The sequence below is a fragment of the Ranitomeya variabilis genome, chromosome 8, assembly GCF_051348905.1.
Source record: "Ranitomeya variabilis isolate aRanVar5 chromosome 8, aRanVar5.hap1, whole genome shotgun sequence".
In the NCBI taxonomy this organism is placed as follows: domain Eukaryota; kingdom Metazoa; phylum Chordata; class Amphibia; order Anura; family Dendrobatidae; genus Ranitomeya; species Ranitomeya variabilis.
This window is the reverse complement of record NC_135239.1, coordinates 3,152,713-3,175,274: the sequence shown is the minus strand read 5'-3', so window position 1 is coordinate 3,175,274 and position 22,562 is coordinate 3,152,713. Positions and strand designations below refer to the sequence as shown.

Below are 22,562 nucleotides of genomic sequence, written 5' to 3'. Positions count from 1 at the left end.
GCTATCTAGTAAGTGGACCTCTCTTTGCTAAATCTACTTTCATACTGTGTATGTCTTTTCCTCTTAATTCACCGTTATTACATGTGGGGGGCTGCTATCATCTTTTGGGGTATTTCCCTAGAGGTAAGCCAGGTCTGTTTCTTCCTCTACCAGGCGTAGTTAGTCCTCCGGCTGGCGCGTGGCATATAGGAAGCCGTAGGTATGCTCCCTGGCTACTGTTAGTTGTGTGGTAGATTTAGCTCACGGTCAACTCGAGTTTCCATCACCCGAGAGCTCGTTCGTTACTTATGTGTTTTTTACGTTCCCTTGCCATTGGGAACCATGACACACCGGGTTACCCGACTATTACGGTCCTTGTGGAGATGCATCCACTTGAGAGGGGCATGGTCCGTGACCAGCCTAAACTTCCTACCTGCCAGGTAATATTTGAGGGAGTCGAGAGCCCATTTGATGGCTAGGCACTCTTTTTCAATCACGGCATACCTCTGCTCATGTACATTCAGTTTCCGACTGAGGTAGAGGACCGGGTGTTCGACTCCGTCCCTTACCTGGGAAAGTACAGCTCCGACACCAGTATCAGAAGCATCAGTTTGCACCACAAACTCGCTGCTGAAATCAGGAGTCACTAGTACGGGCTGAGAGCACAAAGCCTGTTTCAGACTGTGGAAGGCCTCTTCAGCCGCTGAGGACCATTTTACCATGACGGAATCCCTCCCTTTGGTAAGATCCGTCAAGGGAGTAGCCATGGCCGCAAAGTTGGGTATGAACCGGCGATAATAGCCGGCAATGCCCAGGAAAGCTTGAACTTGTTTCTTGTTCACTGGTTGCGGCCAGCCCTGAATTGCCTGTATTTTGTCGATCTGGGGTTTAACCACTCCTCTGCCAATCATGTAGCCCAAGTATCGGGCTTCTTCAAGGCCGATGTGACATTTCTTGGGATTCGCCGCTAAGCCTGCGTCTCTCAGGTCATCAATCACCGCCTGTACCTTCCGGAGGTGAGCTTCCCAGTCCACGCTGTAAATTATGATGTCGTCTAGGTAGGCAGAAGCGTACTGCCTGTGGGGCCTCAAGACTCGATCCATCAATCTCTGGAACGTTGCTGGGGCTCCGTGAAGTCCAAACGGCATGTAGATATACTGGAACAGCCCTTCCGGTGTAGCAAATGCCGTCTTCTCTCTGGCCGCCTCGGCCAGAGGGATCTGCCAGTACCCCTTTGTTAGATCCAGGGTCGTAATATATCGGGCTTTACCCAGCCGATCGATCAACTCATCGACCCGGGGCATAGGGTAGGCATCAAATTTAGAAACCGCATTCAGTTTCCTAAAGTCATTGCAAAACCGTATAGAGCCATCCGGCTTAGGTATCAACACGATTGGACTGGACCAGGCGCTGTGCAACTCTTCAATGTCTCCTAAGTCCAATATTGCCTTCACCTCCCGGGAGACGGCTTCACGGCGTGCTTCCGGAATCCGGTATGGCTTCACATGAACTGTGACACCAGGCTCTGTGACAATCTCATGTTTCACTAGCCTAGTCTGGCCAGGTTTTTCTGAGAAAAACTGTTGGTTCTGTAACAAAAACTGCTTAACCTCAGATTTTTGTCGTTCAGAGAGAGTCTCGGCAATCTGCACCTCCGGTACGGTAGGTGAGCAAACCGGACGGGGCAGATCCGCTGTTAGGGCAGCGCGGTCTTTCCAGGGTTTTATCAGATTCACATGATAAATCTGTTCTGGTTTTCTCTTACCAGGCTGGTGCACTTTATAGTTCACTTCTCCAACTCGTCCCATGACCTCAAAGGGGCCCTGCCATTTCGCCAGAAATTTACTATCCACTGTAGGGATTAGGATCAACACCCTATCCCCGGGTGCAAACGTACGGACCTTGGCGCCTCTATCATAACTTTGCCTCTGGGCTCCCTGGGCCTGTAACATATGTTCCCTAACAAGGGGCATGACAGCAGCAATCCGGTCCTGCATTTGCGTTACATGGTCTATCACCGTTTTAAAGGGAGTGACTTGACCTTCCCAGGTTTCTTTTGCGACGTCCAACAGTCCACGGGGACGACGGGCGTATAATAGCTCGAAAGGCGAGAATCCTGTGGAAGACTGGGGAACTTCCCTAATGTCAAACAGCAAATAGGGTAACAAGTAATCCCAGTTCTTCCCATCTTTGTCTATCGCCTTCCGGAGCATCTGTTTTAAGGTTTTATTGAACCGCTCAACCAGGCCATCTGTTTGAGGGTGATAGACAGACGTACGCAACTGGTCTATTTGTAAGAGCCTGCAGAGCTCCTTCATCACCCTTGACATAAAGGGAGTCCCCTGGTCGGTGAGTATCTGATTTGGAATTCCCACCCGACTAAACACTTGTACCAACTCTTTGGCGATCGTTTTGGTAGCAGTGTTACGCAAAGGGATGGCTTCTGGGTAACGAGTGGCATAGTCCATGATGACGAGGATATGTTGATGCCCACGTGCAGACCGGGGAAGGGGCCCAACCAAATCCATCCCAATTCTCTCAAATGGGACCCCAATGATAGGGAGGGGTACCAAAGGGCTACAGAACCGAGGTTTAGGTGCCGAGATTTGGCACTCTGGACAGGACTCACAATAGTTACGCACATCATTGTGTATTCCAGGCCACACAAAACAATGCAATATCCTTTCTGTGGTTTTTTGTACCCCCAGATGTCCCCCCATTATATGTCCGTGGGCCAGGTCCAGTACCTTCCGCCGATAAGGTTTGGGTACCACTAACTGTTGCATAGTGTCTTCCCCTTTTTTTTCTACCTGGTAGAGTAAATCATTCTCAAGAACCATGTACGGGTACGCTAGCCTAGTGTCAGGTTCTACGGGTACGCTATCTATCACTTTTACATTTTTCCTAGCCTGAGTCAGGGTAGGATCTTTCATTTGTTCGCTGTGGAAGTCATCCAACTGAACTCCCAAATCTGGTAGGCAGGGTGCTGGATGGCTGTCTGCCTCCGCCTCTCGCTGACTTTCCTCAGTTTCCTCAGTTTCCCCCGCCATAACTGAGAAGGGGAACTGAAGGTTAGATTCAATAACCTCCCCAGCAACATCTTCCTGTGGGGTCTCGTCTAGGAACTCGGGACCTCCAGATGGCATGGGGGAAGGTTCACAGCTACCGTGAAGGAGCAACTGATTCTCCCATAACTGCCAGAAATGGGGGAAATCCCTACCCAGGATTATATCATGTAACAATGCGGGAACAAGTCCCACTTTGTGTTGCACAGACCCATAGGGAGTGGAAATCAGTATGACCGCTGTTAGGTATGAGCAGGTGTCACCATGCACACACGTTACAGAGAATTTATCAGACGAACCAGACGGAAGTGCCACCAGACTAGCCTTCACCAGAGTCACCACACTTCCAGAGTCTAGTAACGCCACACTTTTCCCATCAACAGATAATTCACACAGGTGTTTTGCTATATCATTTTGGCCCGCATTCACATTCACCAGCCGTGTAACCAAAGACATGCGTTTCTTAGAGTCTATAACATCGCACTGCATGGGTTCAGTGGTAACAGGACAGTTCGCAGAAACATGGCCCTTCTCACGGCAACGGAAACACCTAACAGGCCCCCTACTGAGACCACCGTTCCATACTCTCGGTCTCGGAGTGCGAGCAGTCCCGGGTTCCTCCCCCACAGTTTTTGGCGATTTTCCTTCACCCGTAGTCGCTGGAACAGTCTTACCGGTTCCACGAGGAGAAGGCACAGACCGGGTGCTAGCGGTTTCGTCGGGAAGTCCTTCTGCCACGGAATAACGCTCGACCAACTCCACAAGTTGATCCGCTGTCGTGGGATTTCCTTGGCTTACCCACCTTTTCAGCGCTGGATGTAGCACTCTCAGATACTTGTCCAGGACAACCCGCTGGATTATTTCTGGGGTTGTCAGTACCTCGGGTTGCAGCCATTTCTTTGTCAAGTAGATCAGGTCGAACATCTGAGACCGCGGCGGTTTATCTGGCTGGTATGTCCACTGGTGTACCCTCTGCGCACGGACAGCCATCGTCACACCTATTTGGGCCAGGATCTCAACTTTCAGCTTCTCAAAGTCCTGAGCGACTTCCGGGTCCAAGTCATGGTAAGCGTTTTGGGCCTCGCCGGAGAGAAACGGAGCAATCAAATCAGCCCATCGTGCCTTCGGCCACTTCTCCCTCAGCGCCGTCTGCTCAAACGTTGTCAGGTACGCCTCGATGTCAATTTTTGCCAGTATCGACTCACATGGATCCTTCTGGACTTTGCCTCCGGGTCCACCTCAGGCATGCTCACCAGGCACTGCGCCACCTGTTGGAGAAGCTGGCGGTCTGCAACCGTCATGTCCAATAAGTCCTTCAGCTGTGCGGCCATCAAGCGATTAGTTTCATGCTGTGCGGCAGTGGCCTGCTGCTGTACGGCAGTGGACTGTACTAGGGCTTTCACCACGTCTTCCATACTGTCGCCTGTGCCACGCGCTGCCCGCATTCTCCACCACAATGTGACAAAACACTCCGGGATCGCCTTTGCTGGGGTCAAAGGTCACGTGGTTTGTGCATTGAACTCTGAGGCGACAGCAGGTTTCCAAGTTGACTGACCTCAGGTCAGGTTTATTAAAGTGAAAGCAAATACAGAAAACAAAACATAAAAATAAATCCTAGCCTGTCCGGCGCTAACTAAACAAAATACGTTGCTATCTAACAACTGGGGGGGCTTCTCCCTCCCAGCTAACATTACATAGATCAAGAGCACAGCTCTCACTCACGTGTGTCTCACACAGACAGGCATTCTGTGTGCCCCAGGCTGACACCTGAAACCTCCAGCTGGTCAGCCTTTATTCCTGCACTTATTAACCCCTCGGTATCCTGAAGATACTGAGCGGCCTAATTCACATAGGACAAATACCTGGGCGAGATATACCTGCCCCCGACTACCAGACCGACATGACTCTTACACCCAGTAAAATTATTATTAATAAATAGTATAAAATCATGTAAGACCCCCAGCCCAGCTTCATTCATACTACTATATACAATATTATAATATCATATATACACTATAAACATATTACACTAAACCGATTTATACAACACTGCAAACACAACAAAACCCTACTGGTCTCACTGCCTTACCTTACAGCCACACCCTAACACCACCACTCACCCTACAATAAACCTAAATACAATACAGTGTACAACATTAACATTTTTATTATTTTTTTTTCCATTTTTTTTCCTTTTTCCATATTTTTTTTAAAATATATATATATAAACACACACACTAACTATCCCGTCACGCCTGATCCAGCTCTGGCCACAAAGTTCAGGAATTATCCGAGCTAGGATCAGGCCCCAAAGTTTTTCCCCAGGCGGGGCCTGGGCCAGGCCAGATCAGTCTCTTATCACTGCCGTTGAACCCCCCAATCCCCCCACCCAACCTAAGACCCTCTATTATACACAATATATACAATACATACAATACACAATATGCAATGTATACATAAACCAACATCACAGAACACAGCCTATATACTCACCACCCAAGGCTCGAGGTCGATGCCTGCAAACCTTCTATTCAGGAAACAAATACAAAACAAAAATCTAGGGTGTAAAGATATCAGCCCACCACCAGGATATAGGAGCGCTAACGGACTAAGGCACCCCGAAGGAGAAACCCCTCCAGAGATGGGCCGCCCTCCGGGCACCCAGTCTTTCGCACTCCAGAGAACGCACCTTCACCAGGGCACCTAGGATGCTGCTACAAACTTCATCTACACGGAGGATTTCACTCTGCGTCGTAACTAAAACTCGTGCGTTCCACGTGAAGTACCTGACCACTGCGCTGACTAAGAATAAAGTGGCTCGGTCCCTTCTCCCGAGGTCTCTGAACGCTCCATAGGCCCACTCGGCATAGGACAGAGTGGCCAGCCGCGGCCAACCAATGGAAGCACCCACCCTGTTGTACACCTCTGTATTAAAGGGACAATGAAGCAGGAAGTGCTCCATGCTTTCCAGCAAGGTAGCGCAATCCTCACGGGGACAATTCCTGTCCACGGAGCTCCTGTGCTTCAAATTGTCCCTCACATACAACTTACCATGGAAGCAGCGCCAAGTCAAGTCCCAATACTTCTTGGGGATCCTGCTAGAATTTAAAAAACAACCCTGTTGCAGAGTGCGTCTTCTCGCAGTCACCGCTGTAGTTAGGAGAGCTTCAATCAGCAAGATATCTTGAGTAAACAGTATTTACTTCATACTGGATAAACATGAGATACCATTCAGTGTCACACAATCCGTGCACTGAGGCATATATATTCAAGAAGAAGAAGAAATAATAACCAGGAAGTAAGAAAAACAACCAACATCTGAGAGCTTCCCTCCTCACATTACAGCAAGTATATAACTTTACCCACTATCGCCATCTGCTGTCTGGTTAGTGTAAAGTCCTCCTTTCACTTATAATAAGTCCTAATCTGTTGCATATGCCAACACCCTTTCTCAACAATAAGGACTTATTCAATGAAACCCAACTTTTTTATTAGTCTCTGATGTTTATCAGCATTCAACGCCTTCGTGAGGATGTCTGCTGTCATTTCTTCAGTAGGACAGTACTCTAACTTCAAGACTCCTTGTTCCTGATGATCTCTCAAGAAATGATATTTCACATCAATATGCTTGGTTCTTGGATTGACTTTCCATCTGAGCAAGAACAAGACATCCTTGATTGTCCTCTTTCAGTTTTGTTGGTGCCAACTGTGGTTGTCCTAATTCTGTCAACAATTGTCTTAACCACAGTACTTCTTGACTCGCTTGTGCTGCGGCAACATATTCAGCTTCTGTTGAAGATAGTGTCACAATTGACTGTTTCTTACTTGTCCAACTTATTGGTCCACCTGAGAGGAAAAAAATATGTCCACTGGTAGATCTTCTGTCAGTTGGATCTCCAGCCCAATCTGCATCAACATATCCTGTTAAAATGCAATCATCACTTGCGGGTAATTTCAGCTTAACATTGCTAGTTCCTTTCAAATAATGCATTACTCTCTTCACGGCATTCCAATCAGCTTTATTTGGTTTTGATACCTTTCTACTCAGGATTCCTACTGCTGCTGCGATGTCTGGTCTTGTAACGGTCGCTAGATACAGTAGTTTTCCTATTGCTGTTCTGTATTCTTCATTATTGGGTAGCATATTTTTTTCAGTGTTCATCTCTTTGAGATAATTAGTTTCCATTGGAGACTTTACTGTTTTTGCATCCTTTAATCCAAATTTTTCTGTTATGTCTTGAATCGTGTGATTTTGATTTAGTAGGAAACTTCCGTTTTCTTCTCTTTCTACCTGTATTCCTAGATATTGTTTTACATTTCCCAAGTCTTTGATTTCGAAATGTTGCTTCAGGATTTTTAGAATGTTTTCGTTATCCCTTTCTTGTTCAAAACAAATCAAAATGTCATCTACATATATGAGTATATAAATCCATCTATTAATCAGCCTTTTTGTGTATAACCATGGATCAGCTTTGCTTCTTTGAAATTTTTCATTTGTAAGTACTTCCGTGATTTTGTCATTCCACGCTTTAGCTGCTTGCTTTAAACCATATATGCTTTTCTGTAGTTTACAAACTTTGTTTGGATTTCTTTCATCTTTGAATCCTGGAGGTTGTTCCATATAAATGTCTTCTGTTAAATCTCCATTCAGAAAAGCTGTTTTTACATCCAGATGTCTTAGTTGCATCTGTTTCATTGCTGCAACTGTAAGTAAAGTTCTTATTGTAGTGTGTTTGACAACTGGAGCAAATGTCTCATCATAGTCTTCTCCATATTTTTGAGAATACCCTTTAGCTACGAGTCTTGCTCGGTATCTTTCAGCTGTGCCATCTGTTTGGTATTTAACTTTAAAAATCCATTTACATCCTATGGTTTTTCTTCCTTCTGGTAAATCTGTTAGTGTCCATGTATTTGAATCTTGCATGGATTTAATTTCTGTTTCTGTTGCTTCTATCCATTTATTAGCTTCTTCTACAGGAAGGTTAGATATGTCTTCCCAAGAGGTAGGCTCATAGATTTTTCTTGTGCTTGTCTTGTATGAGAGACGTTTTGGTGGTTTTCCTTTGTTCTCTCTCATTGAACGTCTTGGTTCTGTGTCTGTTTGTAGATGTGATTCTTCACTTTCAGTATTTTGTTCTTCATTAATTTCTGCTTCTTTCTCATCAGATATTTCTTCAGTTGTGTCACTATTGGTTGTCTCATTTTTTGTTTCAACTGAAATCATAATGTCTTCATTTAAATCTTCAATGAATGTCACACTGTTACTCACCATAACTCTGTCTGTTTTTGGATCTAGGATTCTGTATCCTTTGCAATTTTCACTATATCCAACAAATATTCCTTCCATGGATCTGTTTTGAAGTTTGGAACGTTTTTCTGTTGGAATGAATATAAAAACTTTACATCCAAAAACTTTTAAATGATTGACACTTGGTTTCATACCTTGCCACAGTTCATATGGAGTTTTCGTCAGTTTTCTGGAAAAAAGTCGGTTCTGTAGATATGTAGCTGTCATTGCTGCCTCACCCCAATATTTCTCTGGTAGTTTGGAATCCGTCAGCATACATCTTATCATTTCTGTTAGAGTTCTGTTTTTCCTTTCTGCTACTCCATTTTGTTCAGGTGTGTATGGAACCGTTTTCTGGTGTTCTATTCCATTTTGTCGTAAGTAGTCTTCTATTCTGTGACCTGTAAATTCACCTTCATTATCACTTCTGATGACAATTGGCTTCCTTTGAAATTTGTTACTTGATCTTGTTACATAGTCTACAAGTTTGTCAAAAACTTCAGTTTTGTTTTTAATTAAGTATGTGACTGTGTATCTTGAGTAATCGTCTATAAAAGTCAACATGTATCTATTGCCTCCTGATGTGGTCACTTTCATGGGTCCACATACGTCAGTATGCACCAAATCAAGTGGTCTTTTGCTTTTCATCTCACTTTCTTTTGGAATAGATATCCTTGTGGCTTTGGATTTTATACAACATTCACATCTTATGGTAATTGAGCAATCTGATATCTTTAAATCTTTTGTCAATTCTTTTCTCTGTAGTCCCCTTATACTGTCAGGGTGTCTATGTCCTAGACGTCTATGCCACATGTGAATACAGTTTTTGTGATCATGTGTACATACCTTCATCTGTTCCTTTGGTGTGTCAAAATGATATAATTGTTCATCTGCCTTGACTTTGGTTATCACCTTGTTTCCTGCAATAATTGCACACTCATTGTCTTTGAATTTCACTGTAAAGGTACCTTCACACGAAGCGACGCTGCAGCGATAGCGACAACGATGCCGATCGCTGCAGCGTCGCTCTTTGATCGCTGGAGAGCTGTCACACAGACAGCTCTCCAGCGACCAACGATGCCGAGGTCCCCGGGTAACCAGGGTAAACATCGGGTTACTAAGCGCAGGGCCGCGCTTAGTAACCCGATGTTTACCCTGGTTACCAGCGTAAAAGTAAAAAAAACAAACAGTACATACTCACCTGCGCGTCCCCCAGCGTTTGCTTCCTGACACTGACTGAGCTCCGGCCCTAACAGCACAGCGGTGACGTCACCGCTGTGCTTTCACTTTCACTTTAGGGCCGGCGCTCAGTAAGTGTCAGGAAGCAGACGCTGGGGGACGCGCAGGTGAGTATGTACTGTTTGTTTTTTTTACTTTTACGCTGGTAACCAGGGTAAACATCGGGTTACTAAGCGCGGCCCTGCGCTTAGCAACCCGATGTTTACCCTGGTTACCAGTGTAAAATATCGCTGGTATCGTTGCTTTTGCTTTCAAACACAACGATACACGGCGATCGGATGACCAAATAAAGTTCTGGACTTTATTCAGTGACCAGCGACATCACAGCAGGATCCTGATCGCTGCTGCGTGTCAAACGAAACGATATCGCTATCCAGGACGCTGCAACGTCACGGATCGCTAGCGATATCGTTACAAAGTCATTTCGTGTGAAGGTACCTTTAGTCCTTTTGCTGTTAAACGTTTCACAGATAATAATCCGCCTTCCAATTTTGGAACATACAACACATCTTGTACAAGTATCTTTGAATCTTGCCCGAACTCGTTTGAACAATTTAGCATACCTTGTCCGATACCTTCTGCGGTTATTTTGCTTCCATCTGCAAGATAAATGGCTTCTTTCTTATCTAAATCAAGATCAGTAAAGAAATTCTTGTCACTTGTCATATGACTCGTTGCTCCTGAATCAATAAACCAACCAAGTGATGATTTCTTGTCTGTTACTTTAAATGTGCCATTCCAATTATTCTCACATGAATCGGAAATTGTGTTTTTTACTTTCTGTGTATGCTTTTTATGTTGTGATTTTTGTTGTTCTGCTTTCCATATGGTACAGTCTTTCTTTAAATGACCTTTTTTCTTACATCTGAAGCATTCTCTTGTCTCTTTATTATAGGGTTTTTTTGAATTCTGTAGCTTTAAGAGCGTTTTCACTGTCCTTTTCAGTAGAAGAATCATTTCTTTGTTCTTTTCTTCTCTGATATTCATCTATTAGTCTTGTTTTCACAAAATCTAATGTAATGTCAGTTTCTGGTCTCGTCTCAAGGGCATTTATCAAGGCTGTATACGAATCTGGTAAACTGCACAACAATATAGCTGCTACATGACTTTCTTTAACATCTTCACCAATAGATCTTAGCTGTGATATCACTTCCATCATTGAGAATATGTGCTTCTGCATATCATCATTTGCACTCAATCTCATACTGTAAAGCTTTCTTAATAAAAATAACTTGTGATTCAAGCTAGGTCTTTCATACAGTTTTCTTAATGCTTCCCACATTCCCTTAGCTGTTTCTTCATTTCTTATATGTATTAATTGAGCATCATCCACTAATAAGCTAATGGTGGCTTTAGCTTGTCTGTTCTTATTATCCCATGTCTGATTATCTTGATCTGGTCTTCCTGTAACAATTACTTCCCATAGATCATCCTTAGATAACAACATCTCTACTTTGAATTTCCATAACTGATAATTTTCACTATTCAGTTTAGCTACTGTAAATTTCAGTTCTGTGTTACTCATCATCTTTATATAGTCTTAGGGCCCCTTCACACTGGTCGATTCTGCTACGATTACGACGCATTTGCGTCATATTCGACATCGCAGTACGAGCTCGTAGCCAGCGGTCACACTCTACGATGTTAACGCTTTTTCTGACGTAGTTGCGATGTGAACGTCACGCGTCGCAATCGTACGCTACCCTTCACACCGCCATAGTCCTACGACTCCGAGCGTGACGTATTACCAGCATGGGCGTGCTAAAACGTCACGCCCAATCAGGAGACAGGTATGCGGAAGCCCAACCCACGTAGTCGCATTACGAGCTCGTATGACCGCCGTCACATACTACGATTTCGACCGCCACAGCGAGACATTTACGACGAAAGAAAGTTCTGCTCTTTCTTTCACATCGTACGATGCTGGGCTGCGTCGCAAATCGTAACGCCATGTCACACTTTGCAACCTCGGAACGAGGACGGATAAACGTCACAAATCGAACGCTCGTTCAGACTTTGATTGCACAGTGTGAAGGGGCCCTTACTTGTTTAGAGAGTTGTTCTGAAGATATTCTCCTGTATGTCCAGCTCCTGGGATCATGAATTCCTCTGTCACTCTGTATTTATTTCCTTGTTTACAGAGCTTATCTGTGTGCTCCCAGGATCCTGCTGCCTTGTAGTGCAGACCTGTAGTGTCTGGGGTGCCTGGTGTTATGATCCTAGTGGCTTAGGATCACAAATCTAACCAGCTAAGTAGAAAATAATAGGACGAGCTCTGGGGATGTGGTAACTGGACTAACCGCAAACCTGATCCTAACCGCACACACTGTAGGCAGCCGTGGAACGTTTCCTGAAATCCTAGACGTCTCTTCACGGCCTGAGAAACTGACTACCCCTAAAGAGAAAGTAAAGACCTCACTTGCCTCAGAGAAATCCCCCAGAGATATAGAAGCCCCCCATAAATAATAACGGTGAGTTAAGAGGAAAAGACAAACGCAGAGATGAAACAGGTTAAGCAAATGAGGCCCGCTAACGCTAGATAGCAGAAAATAGCAAGGGATCTGTGCGGTCAATAAAAAACCCTATGCAAAAATATCCACGCAGAGAATGCGAGAACCCCCACACCAACTAACGATGTGGGGGGAGCAACTCAGCACCCCAGAGCACCAGCAAGCAGGGAAATCACATATTAGCAAGCTGGACAAAAACTCATCATATACTAGGAAACATCTTGAACACAGATGAGCAAAAATAAGCAAACAGAACTTAGCTTCTCTTGGAGAGACTGATAACGGATGTAGACAGGAGCAATCAGAATAGCACTGAATACAACGGCAACAGGCAAGGAATGAAGGACCAGGTGGATTAAATAGGAAACCTAACTAGCAGATGACGAGACAGCTGATCCTGCCAGAAACCTGCAAAATAACAAAAAGAGCCACCAGGAGAGCCCAAAGAGAGAACTCACACAGTACCACTCATGACCACAGGAGGGAGCCCGGAAACAGAGTTCACAACAGCCTGGGCCCATAACCTGTTGCAGAGTGCATCTTCTCGCAGTCACCGCTGTAGTTAGGAGAGCTTCAATCAGCAAGATATCTTGAGTAAACAGTATTTACTTCATACTGGATAAACATGAGATACCATTCAGTGTCACACAATCCGTGCACTGAGGCATATACATTCAAGAAGAAGAAGAAATAATAATCAGGAAGTAAGAAAAACAACCAACATCTGAGAGCTTCCCTCCTCACATTACAGCAAGTATATAACTTTACCCACTATCGCCATCTGCTGTCTGGTTAGTGTAAATTCCTCCTTTCACTTATAATAAGTCCTAATCTGTTGCATATGCCAACAAACCCAACCTCTAGATCCCGACTTGGGCAGTCCTTGAGGACCAATGGTTTCTGAAAATGCGAAAGCAAGACCCGCATGTCGAGGAGTTTCCTCGGGAGGGACCTCACTTTCCACATTCCCAGACCCCACCGGCGCATCATTTTCAGAACCGGGGTAACATAAGCCGGGAGATGCCCGTGCGGTGTGCGGAGATCCTTCAATCTTCCCCCTGTCTCCCATTCCTGGAAGAAAGGCTGAAACCATCCCTTGCTGGAGAATACTCATGGAGGAGCCCTCTCTTTCCAGAGGTTTGCCACGTTAACTTTCAAAAAGGTGTTCACTAGGAACACCACTGGGTTCACCATATTCAACCCCCCTAGTCTCCTCGTGCGGTAAGTGACCTCCCGTTTGACTAGGTTTAGTCTATTCCCCCATAACATCTGGAAGAACAGACTGTAGACCTGTGTCCAGAGAAGCTCTGGCAAAACACAGACGCTGCCCAAGTAGATTAGCAAGGGGAGCAGGAAAGCTTTGCACAGGTCAACCCTTTCCCTCAGGGTCAAAGACCAACCCTTCCATTGGTCCACTCTTTGGGCGACACCTTTCATTCTGCCTTCCCAGTTTTTCGTGGGGTAATCACCCTGGCCAAATTCGATGCCTAGGACTTTGGCATGTTCTTGGGGTTCGGGGAGGGTGTACGGAAGATCAAACGCAGGATCCCCGCCTCCCAGCCAGAGACTCTCACACTTGTCCTGGTTGACCTTGGACCCGGATGCCTCCGAGTAGCTCTCCACTTCTGACATCACCACCAATGCCTCCTCTTGCGAAGAAATTCCTCAAAGGACCGACTTACAGCTTATTCCTCACGGAGTGATGAATTCAGCTTCCAATAACCTCTTCCCATTCGAGGAGTCTCTGTAACGCTCAGAGAAAACATAATCAAACAGTGATCGGTGAACTCCACAACCGACAATGGCGAGGAGACTGCCTCCTTCAAATAAAACCTGGCTAACCTAGACCTGCACTGACTACCTCTAAAAAAGGTGAACCCCACGTGGCCTGTGTAGTGCCGGATGTGTACATCCACCAGGCATGCCTCACTTACTATCCTATTTAGCGCGATGCAATCATAAGTCAGCCGGTCTCCGGAACCTCCTCTATCACAGGGTCTCATGACATTGTTGAAATCCCCTCCAAAGACCACCTGCCGACTCGAAAATAAGAAAGGTTTGATCTTCATGAAGAGATGCTTGCAGTCCCACTTGGACTGGGGACCATAGATGAAATGAGCCGAAGCTCCTGTCCCCATGGAGACATCTAGGATCACGCATCTCCTCTTTTCTAACTCGATCAATCATCTGCATTCAACCACTGCGGTCTTAAAAAGGACCGCCACCCCACTATACGGCTCGGCCGCAAGAGACCAGTAGGAGGGCCCGTGCCTCCACTCCCGCCTTGCTTTATACATGGTTGATAGGTCAGTCAACCTGGTCTCCTGCAAAAACCAAATGTCGGCGTCAAGCTGGTCGAAAAATGAAAGGCCGTGTACCTTGCCACTTCTGACTTCATGCTGGCAACATTAGTGGTTGCCAGTGTCAACGGGGTGGGTGCCACCTTCCTGATTGATTGAACTAGATAGCCTTTTTCTTCCCACCCCCAAGAGTTTCACCCTCTTCCTCTGACAATGATGAGCTTTTAGTGCGCTTAAGACAAATACTCATCCATTCTCTCCTTACATACACTCTGGCTCTTGTCTGGTGGTCCTGAGGTAGTCCTCCCCCAGAAGGCTTTGTATTTGCCCCCTAAGAAGCAGACCCAGCGACCTGAGCCCCAACAACCTTGTCCGCAACCTCCGGATCCCCATCGTCCTCCTCTGGAGGGGAGTCCTGGAGGGCCCGGAACCTGTTAGAGATTTCCACCAGAGGGGGGACGTCTGGACCTTCCAATGGCACCTGGATCAAGGCTAGAGAGTTAGTGGGGTCGCACTCCAAGGAGGAGGCCCGGACCCCCTCTTATCCTTAGTTGTTTTCCTGTTACCCTTTTCCTTTTGCTGTGACCACTCCCCTTCTCCCTCATCCAGACTGTCACTGGATGAAGGTTCCTGGGCAGACATGGTGTCCTTTTGCTCCTGTCTTTCAAGTCTCTTGACTTACTCGCTCAATTCGCTGTCTTTAGGATCCTCAGCTGCAAGTGAAGCACCTGGGTCAGAGTTTAGGGTCATTACTCCCTGCCCCCTGTTCCCATGGCACTGCTTCTGCTGCCTGATATTGGATGGCGGCAGCCTGCTCCTCACCGGTTCCCTGCCTCCTCCGCCCCTACTGGTCCCTTCACTGGTGAGATTAGTCCTGGCTTTCACCTGTCCCGCACCCGCCGCTTTCAGGACCACATTGGCAAAGGAACGCGGACAGCGACTGAATGGGTGACCGAGGTCACCACACAAGTTACACCTAATCCTGCCACAGGTAGCAGCGAGATGGCTGAGGTCCCCAAACTGTGTATTTCTGGGTGATACACTGCACACTGAAGTGTGTGGGGCTGCCGCACCTGTGACAGACCTTAGGCTGCCCCCGGTAGAAAATCAAGATCCTGTCCCTCCCCAAAAATGTTGAGGAAGGGATATGGGTAACGGTGTTTCCTGAAACCTTCAATTTCACCATGAAGGTACAGGCTCCTGACCAGATACCATGCTCGTCGAGGGTCTTCTCGGGAATACCGACGATATTGCCGTCTCGTCCAACCCAGGTGGAGATGTCGACACAGGAAAGTGACTTGTTACTGGTCAAAACGGTCACCTTCCTGAGTTCTGGCGGGATATTGCTACAAGGAGGAAACCCTGCAATTCGGGGTGACCCCGAGCCAGCTCATGGCGAGACCGGGAGGGGGCAGCGGGACCACTACCTGCTTCCCCTCCACCAACACTAGTAATGCTCTCCTCATTCACTCCACCACTACTCCCACCATTCACTACACTACTACTCCCATCATTTCCTGCACAGCTCCTTTCATAACCCTTACCATTGCCACCACTTCCCATCACTTTTTACCATTATTGTCACCACCATTTGTCCCAGTGTTCTCTGCACCTTCCACAGTCACATCCATTCCTTCGTCACTTGTGTCTGGCTTCTCTGCACTCACACCTGCTGGACCGGGGGAGGGGTGCAGCACCACACCCGCTTTCCCTTGATTGAAGCTCTGTTGTGACCCTGGAGCGCCTTGCCCCCCTACTGCAGCAGTTTGTATTTTATTATTTTGGGCCCGCTGCTTGTTGGGGGGCGCCCCCTGCCCTGCACCCACAGACTTCGGGGTCCTGGTGTCACATTTGGGTGCTGGAGCACTCTGTCCCCCCGTCGCAGCAGGGCGCCCAGTGTTCCCTGCAGATGATTTATCCTTTTTCTGTCCTTTTTGGACACGCTGCTCTCCTGTCGCACCCGCGTGCCTCTTCTCTGAGGCGCACTGCGCCCCTGTCACAACAGTGCGCCCCCCTTTCGCCGCACCATGTTCCTCGGACCTGCCCCCCACAGCCCCGGCGTCGGCCGGCTCAGCCGTAGTGAGCAGGGATGGACTCTGCCCACACCGTCCCCCTTTCGAAACGGCGTGGACATCCCCCTCGCCCTCCCCGGCCCCGGTGATAACCGGCTTAGCCGCAGAGGGCAGGGAGGGAAACTCCTCGGGGTCCCCTATGTCCGGCGCTGTGAGTACCTCCCCAGCCTCGCCCCCTGCACTGTTCCCCGCACAGACGGCAGCACCGCCGGACGTCCTCCTCCTCTCCCCACCTTGCCTGTGCCCCGGACCCACTGCAGAGCCCGTGCCTTTAGGTTTGGTGGGGTTTACACAGGAGGTGGTAGGTGTAACATCATCCATCAGTACATATCTGTAACTCACCACCTCCCGTGCGGTCTCCTTCGTTTTCTTCTTCCTCTTCTGGGTTTCCTCTGCTGGCTCGTCCTCACCAAAGGAGAAGCGGTCCAGGTTCACTGGAGACTCCAGCTGTCGGATCTCCTGTAGCAGACCGCCCTCCTCCTCTTCCTCCGCTGACACTCCAGCCTGTGCTGTCGGAGTCCTCTGCCGTGCCGGGAGGCCGCTTCCCTGTTGTCGGCTCTGCGGCTCACTCTCCCGGCTGGTTCCAGCTTGTAGGACTCCAGTCACGACCACATCGGCGTCCTCCTCCTCCTCGTCGCTTAGGACGCCGGCTGGCGGCTCTCCTGAGGTATTTAACCCCTTCATTTCTGAGAACTGCCGCTGGTTCTTAAACCTCTCCAGGAAGGGACCTGCACTTTTCTCAATCCCCTCCCGGAGGAGCACTAACCGGACCACCTCATCTCTGAGGGCCCCGAACCCCCGGGAGGCCACGGGCCCCTCCCCGCCAGAGGCCCGGGCGCCCAGGACCCGAGCCTCCCGCAGCCCCTCCCCCAGCTCGGTCAGTGCTTTGCCAGCGTCCTCGTACTCACGTAGCATGGCGACCACTCGGGAGAAGGCACCCGTGGACTCGCCGGAGCTCCTCTCCCCCCAGGATGTTCCTGGGCTCTCCTTCCTGGGGCCTGGGGTGCCCCTGTCTCCCTCTCTGGGCGGACGATGAGCCGTCTCAGGGTTGGTATAGGTGGGTATGTTTCTTCTCACCCGTCCCGACCTCCTCAGTCCCTCTTGGGCCGGTTGCTGCTGCTGCTCTCTGTCCCCCGCCGGCACAGACCGGGGAACAGAAGCCCGGGAAGCCATGCCGGCCTCCCAGGAAGCCTGCCTCTCCCTGGGGAGAAGAGAGGCCGACTCTGGGCCTCCTCCTGAAAGTGCTGGAGCTCACGAGACAAGTGCTACTCCTAGCAGGGTGTGACTGACTCCTGTCCTCCAGTCACCTCCCCCAGTAATGGCTGGCTGATAACAGGGAGTAATAGATAGCAGTCTGCCCCGGTAATGGCTGATAACAGGGAGTAATAGACTGTAGTCTCCTGTCCTAGTCACCCTGTTTAGCAGTGATTGGCTGTGGGCGCGTTCTCAGTGTATTACCCGTCTGTGATTGGCTGTGGGCGCGTTCTCAGTGTATTACCCGTCTGTGATTGGCTGTGGGCGGGGACATGCTGTGTGGTGCTGCTCCGTCCTGCCTGTAGTCTCTCAGTCATGATGACGGCGTGGAGAGGTTTGGACGTTCAGGAGCCGCGTGTTCTGTGTCTGCTGCTCGGCTGCTCGGCTGGTTCCGTGTGGCTGCTCTCTCGATGGTTGGCCGGGAGGAGGATCCAGAATAAGATTGAATTTGCCCGGGAGAGAAGAGAGATGGCTCTACAGAGAATGGAGAAGACACGGGCGCAACTCAGCGAGCAGGTGACCATTTATTATACTGCACTCCGCATGTTATACAGTGTAATAACAGCCTACAGCAGTGACGTCACCGCCCTCCAGATATCAGTTATATTATACAGCAGTGACGTCACCGCTCCCCAGATATCAGTTATATTATACAGCAGTGACATCACCGCTCCCCAGATATCAGTTATATTATACAGCGGTGACATCACCGCTCCCCAGATATCAGTTATATTATACAGCAGTGACATCACCGCTCCCCAGATCTCAGTTATATTATACAGCAGTGACATCACCGCTCCCCAGATATCAGTTATATTATACAGCAGTGACATCACCGCTCCCCAGATATCAGTTATATTATACAGCAGTGACATCACCGCTCCCCAGATATCAGTTATATTATACAGCGGTGACATCACCGCTCCCCAGATATCAGTTATATTATACAGCGGTGACATCACCGCTCCCCAGATATCAGTTATATTATACAGCAGTGACATCACCGCTCCCCAGATATCAGTTATATTATACAGCGGTGACATCACCGCTCCCCAGATATCAGTTATATTATACAGCGGTGACATCACCGCTCCCCAGATATCAGTTATATTATACAGCGGTGACATCACCGCTCCCCAGATATCAGTTATATTATACAGCAGTGACATCACCGCTCCCCAGATATCAGTTATATTATACAGCAGTGACATCACCGCTCCCCAGATATCAGTTATATTATACAGCAGTGACATCACCGCTCCCCAGATATCAGTTATATTATACAGCGGTGACATCACCGCTCCCCAGATATCAGTTATATTATACAGCAGTGACATCACCGCTCCCCAGATATCAGTTATATTATACAGCAGTGACATCACCGCTCCCCAGATATCAGTTATATTATACAGCAGTGACATCACCGCTCCCCAGATATCAGTTATATTATACAGCAGTGACATCACCGCTCTCCAGATATCAGTTATATTATACAGCAGTGACATCACCGCTCCCCAGATATCAGTTATATTATACAGCAGTGACATCACCGCTCTCCAGATATCAGTTATATTATACAGCAGTGACATCACCGCTCCCCAGATATCAGTTATATTATACAGCAGTGACATCACCGCTCCCCAGATATCAGTTATATTATACAGCAGTGACATCACCGCTCCCCAGATATCAGTTATATTATACAGCAGTGACATCACCGCTCCCCAGATATCAGTTATATTATACAGCAGTGACATCACCGCTCCCCAGATATCAGTTATATTATACAGCAGTGACATCACCGCTCTCCAGATATCAGTTATATTATACAGCAGTGACATCACCGCTCCCCAGATATCAGTTATATTATACAGCAGTGACATCACCGCTCTCCAGATATCAGTTATATTATACAGCAGTGACATCACCGCTCCCCAGATATCAGTTATATTATACAGCAGTGACATCACCGCTCCCCAGATATCAGTTATATTATACAGCAGTGACATCACCGCTCCCCAGATATCAGTTATATTATACAGCGGTGACATCACCGCTCCCCAGATATCAGTTATATTATACAGCGGTGACATCACCGCTCCCCAGATATCAGTTATATTATACAGCAGTGACATCACCGCTCTCCAGATATCAGTTATATTATACAGCAGTGACATCACCGCTCCCCAGATATCAGTTATATTATACAGCGGTGACATCACCGCTCCCCAGATATCAGTTATATTATACAGCGGTGACATCACCGCTCCCCAGATATCAGTTATATTATACAGCAGTGACATCACCGCTCCCCAGATATCAGTTATATTATACAGCAGTGACATCACCGCTCCCCAGATATCAGTTATATTATACAGCTGTGACATCACCGCTCTCCAGATATCAGTTATATTATACAGCGGTGACATCACCGCTCCCCAGATATCAGTTATATTATACAGCGGTGACATCACCGCTCCCCAGATATCAGTTATATTATACAGCGGTGACATCACCGCTCCCCAGATATCAGTTATATTATACAGCGGTGACATCACCGCTCCCCAGATATCAGTTATATTATACAGCGGTGACATCACCGCTCCTCAGATATCAGTTATATTATACAGCAGTGACATCACCGCTCCCCAGATATCAGTTATATTATACAGCAGTGACATCACCGCTCCCCAGATATCAGTTATATTATACAGCAGTGACATCACCGCTCCCCAGATATCAGTTATATTATACAGCAGTGACATCACCGCTCCCCAGATATCAGTTATATTATACAGCGGTGACATCACCGCTCTCCAGATATCAGTTATATTATACAGCGGTGACATCACCGCTCCCCAGATATCAGTTATATTATACAGCGGTGACATCACCGCTCCCCAGATATCAGTTATATTATACAGCGGTGACATCACCGCTCCCCAGATATCAGTTATATTATACAGCAGTGACATCACCGCTCCCCAGATATCAGTTATATTATACAGCAGTGACATCACCGCTCCCCAGATATCAGTTATATTATACAGCAGTGACATCACCGCTCCCCAGATATCAGTTATATTATACAGCAGTGACATCACCGCTCCCCAGATCTCAGTTATATTATACAGCGGTGACATCACCGCTCTCCAGATATCAGTTATATTATACAGCGGTGACATCACCGCTCCCCAGATATCAGTTATATTATACAGCGGTGACATCACCGCTCCCCAGATATCAGTTATATTATACAGCAGTGACATCACCACTCTCCAGATATCAGTTATATTATACAGCGGTGACATCACCGCTCCCCAGATATCAGTTATATTATACAGCAGTGACATCACCGCTCCCCAGATATCAGTTATATTATACAGCAGTGACATCACCGCTCCCCAGATATCAGTTATATTATACAGCGGTGACATCACCGCTCCCCAGATATCAGTTATATTATACAGCGGTGACATCACCGCTCCCCAGATATCAGTTATATTATACAGCAGTGACATCACCGCTCCCCAGATATCAGTTATATTATACAGCGGTGACATCACCGCTCCCCAGATATCAGTTATATTATACAGCAGTGACATCACTGCCCTCCAGATATCAGTTATATTATACAGCAGTGACATCACCGCTCCCCAGATATCAGTTATATTATACAGCAGTGACATCACCGCTCCCCAGATATCAGTTATATTATACAGCGGTGACATCACCGCTCCCCAGATATCAGTTATATTATACAGCAGTGACATCACCGCTCCCCAGATATCAGTTATATTATACAGCGGTGACATCACCGCTCCCCAGATATCAGTTATATTATACAGCAGTGACATCACCGCTCCCCAGATATCAGTTATATTATACAGCAGTGACATCACCGCTCTCCAGATATCAGTTATATTATACAGCAGTGACATCACCGCTCCCCAGATATCAGTTATATTATACAGCAGTGACATCACCGCTCCCCAGATATCAGTTATATTATACAGCAGTGACATCACCGCTCTCCAGATATCAGTTATATTATACAGCAGTGACATCACCGCTCCCCAGATATCAGTTATATTATACAGCGGTGACATCACCGCTCCCCAGATATCAGTTATATTATACAGCGGTGATATCACCGCTCTCCAGATATCAGTTATATTATACAGCGGTGACATCACCGCTCCCCAGATATCAGTTATATTATACAGCAGTGACATCACCGCTCCCCAGATATCAGTTATATTATACAGCGGTGACATCACCGCTCCCCAGATATCAGTTATATTATACAGCGGTGACATCACCGCTCCCCAGATATCAGTTATATTATACAGCAGTGACATCACCGCTCTCCAGATCTCAGTTATATTATACAGCGGTGACATCACCGCTCCCCAGATATCAGTTATATTATACAGCAGTGACATCACCGCTCCCCAGATATCAGTTATATTATACAGCAGTGACATCACCGCTCCCCAGATATCAGTTATATTATACAGCAGTGACATCACCGCTCCCCAGATATCAGTTATATTATACAGCGGTGACATCACCGCTCCCCAGATATCAGTTATATTATACAGCAGTGACATCACCGCTCTCCAGATCTCAGTTATATTATACAGCGGTGACATCACCGCTCCCCAGATATCAGTTATATTATACAGCAGTGACATCACCGCTCCCCAGATATCAGTTATATTATACAGCAGTGACATCACCGCTCCCCAGATATCAGTTATATTATACAGCAGTGACATCACCGCTCCCCAGATATCAGTTATATTATACAGCGGTGACATCACCGCTCCCCAGATATCAGTTATATTATACAG

The 22,562-nt window shown here is 47.2% G+C and overlaps 1 protein-coding gene across 1 annotated transcript in view; it reads left to right on the top strand.

The window, feature by feature from the left end:
* Positions 1-17,986: 17,986 nt before the first annotated feature.
* The window catches only part of LOC143787589 (vitamin D3 hydroxylase-associated protein-like), a 225,711-nt gene continuing 221,135 nt past the window's right edge, over positions 17,987-22,562 (top strand). The window contains exon 1 of the mRNA XM_077276477.1: positions 17,987-18,222. Coding sequence (XP_077132592.1) covers positions 18,022-18,222 — 201 coding nt within the window. The 5' untranslated portion in view covers positions 17,987-18,021. The remainder of the gene's footprint in view (positions 18,223-22,562) is intronic.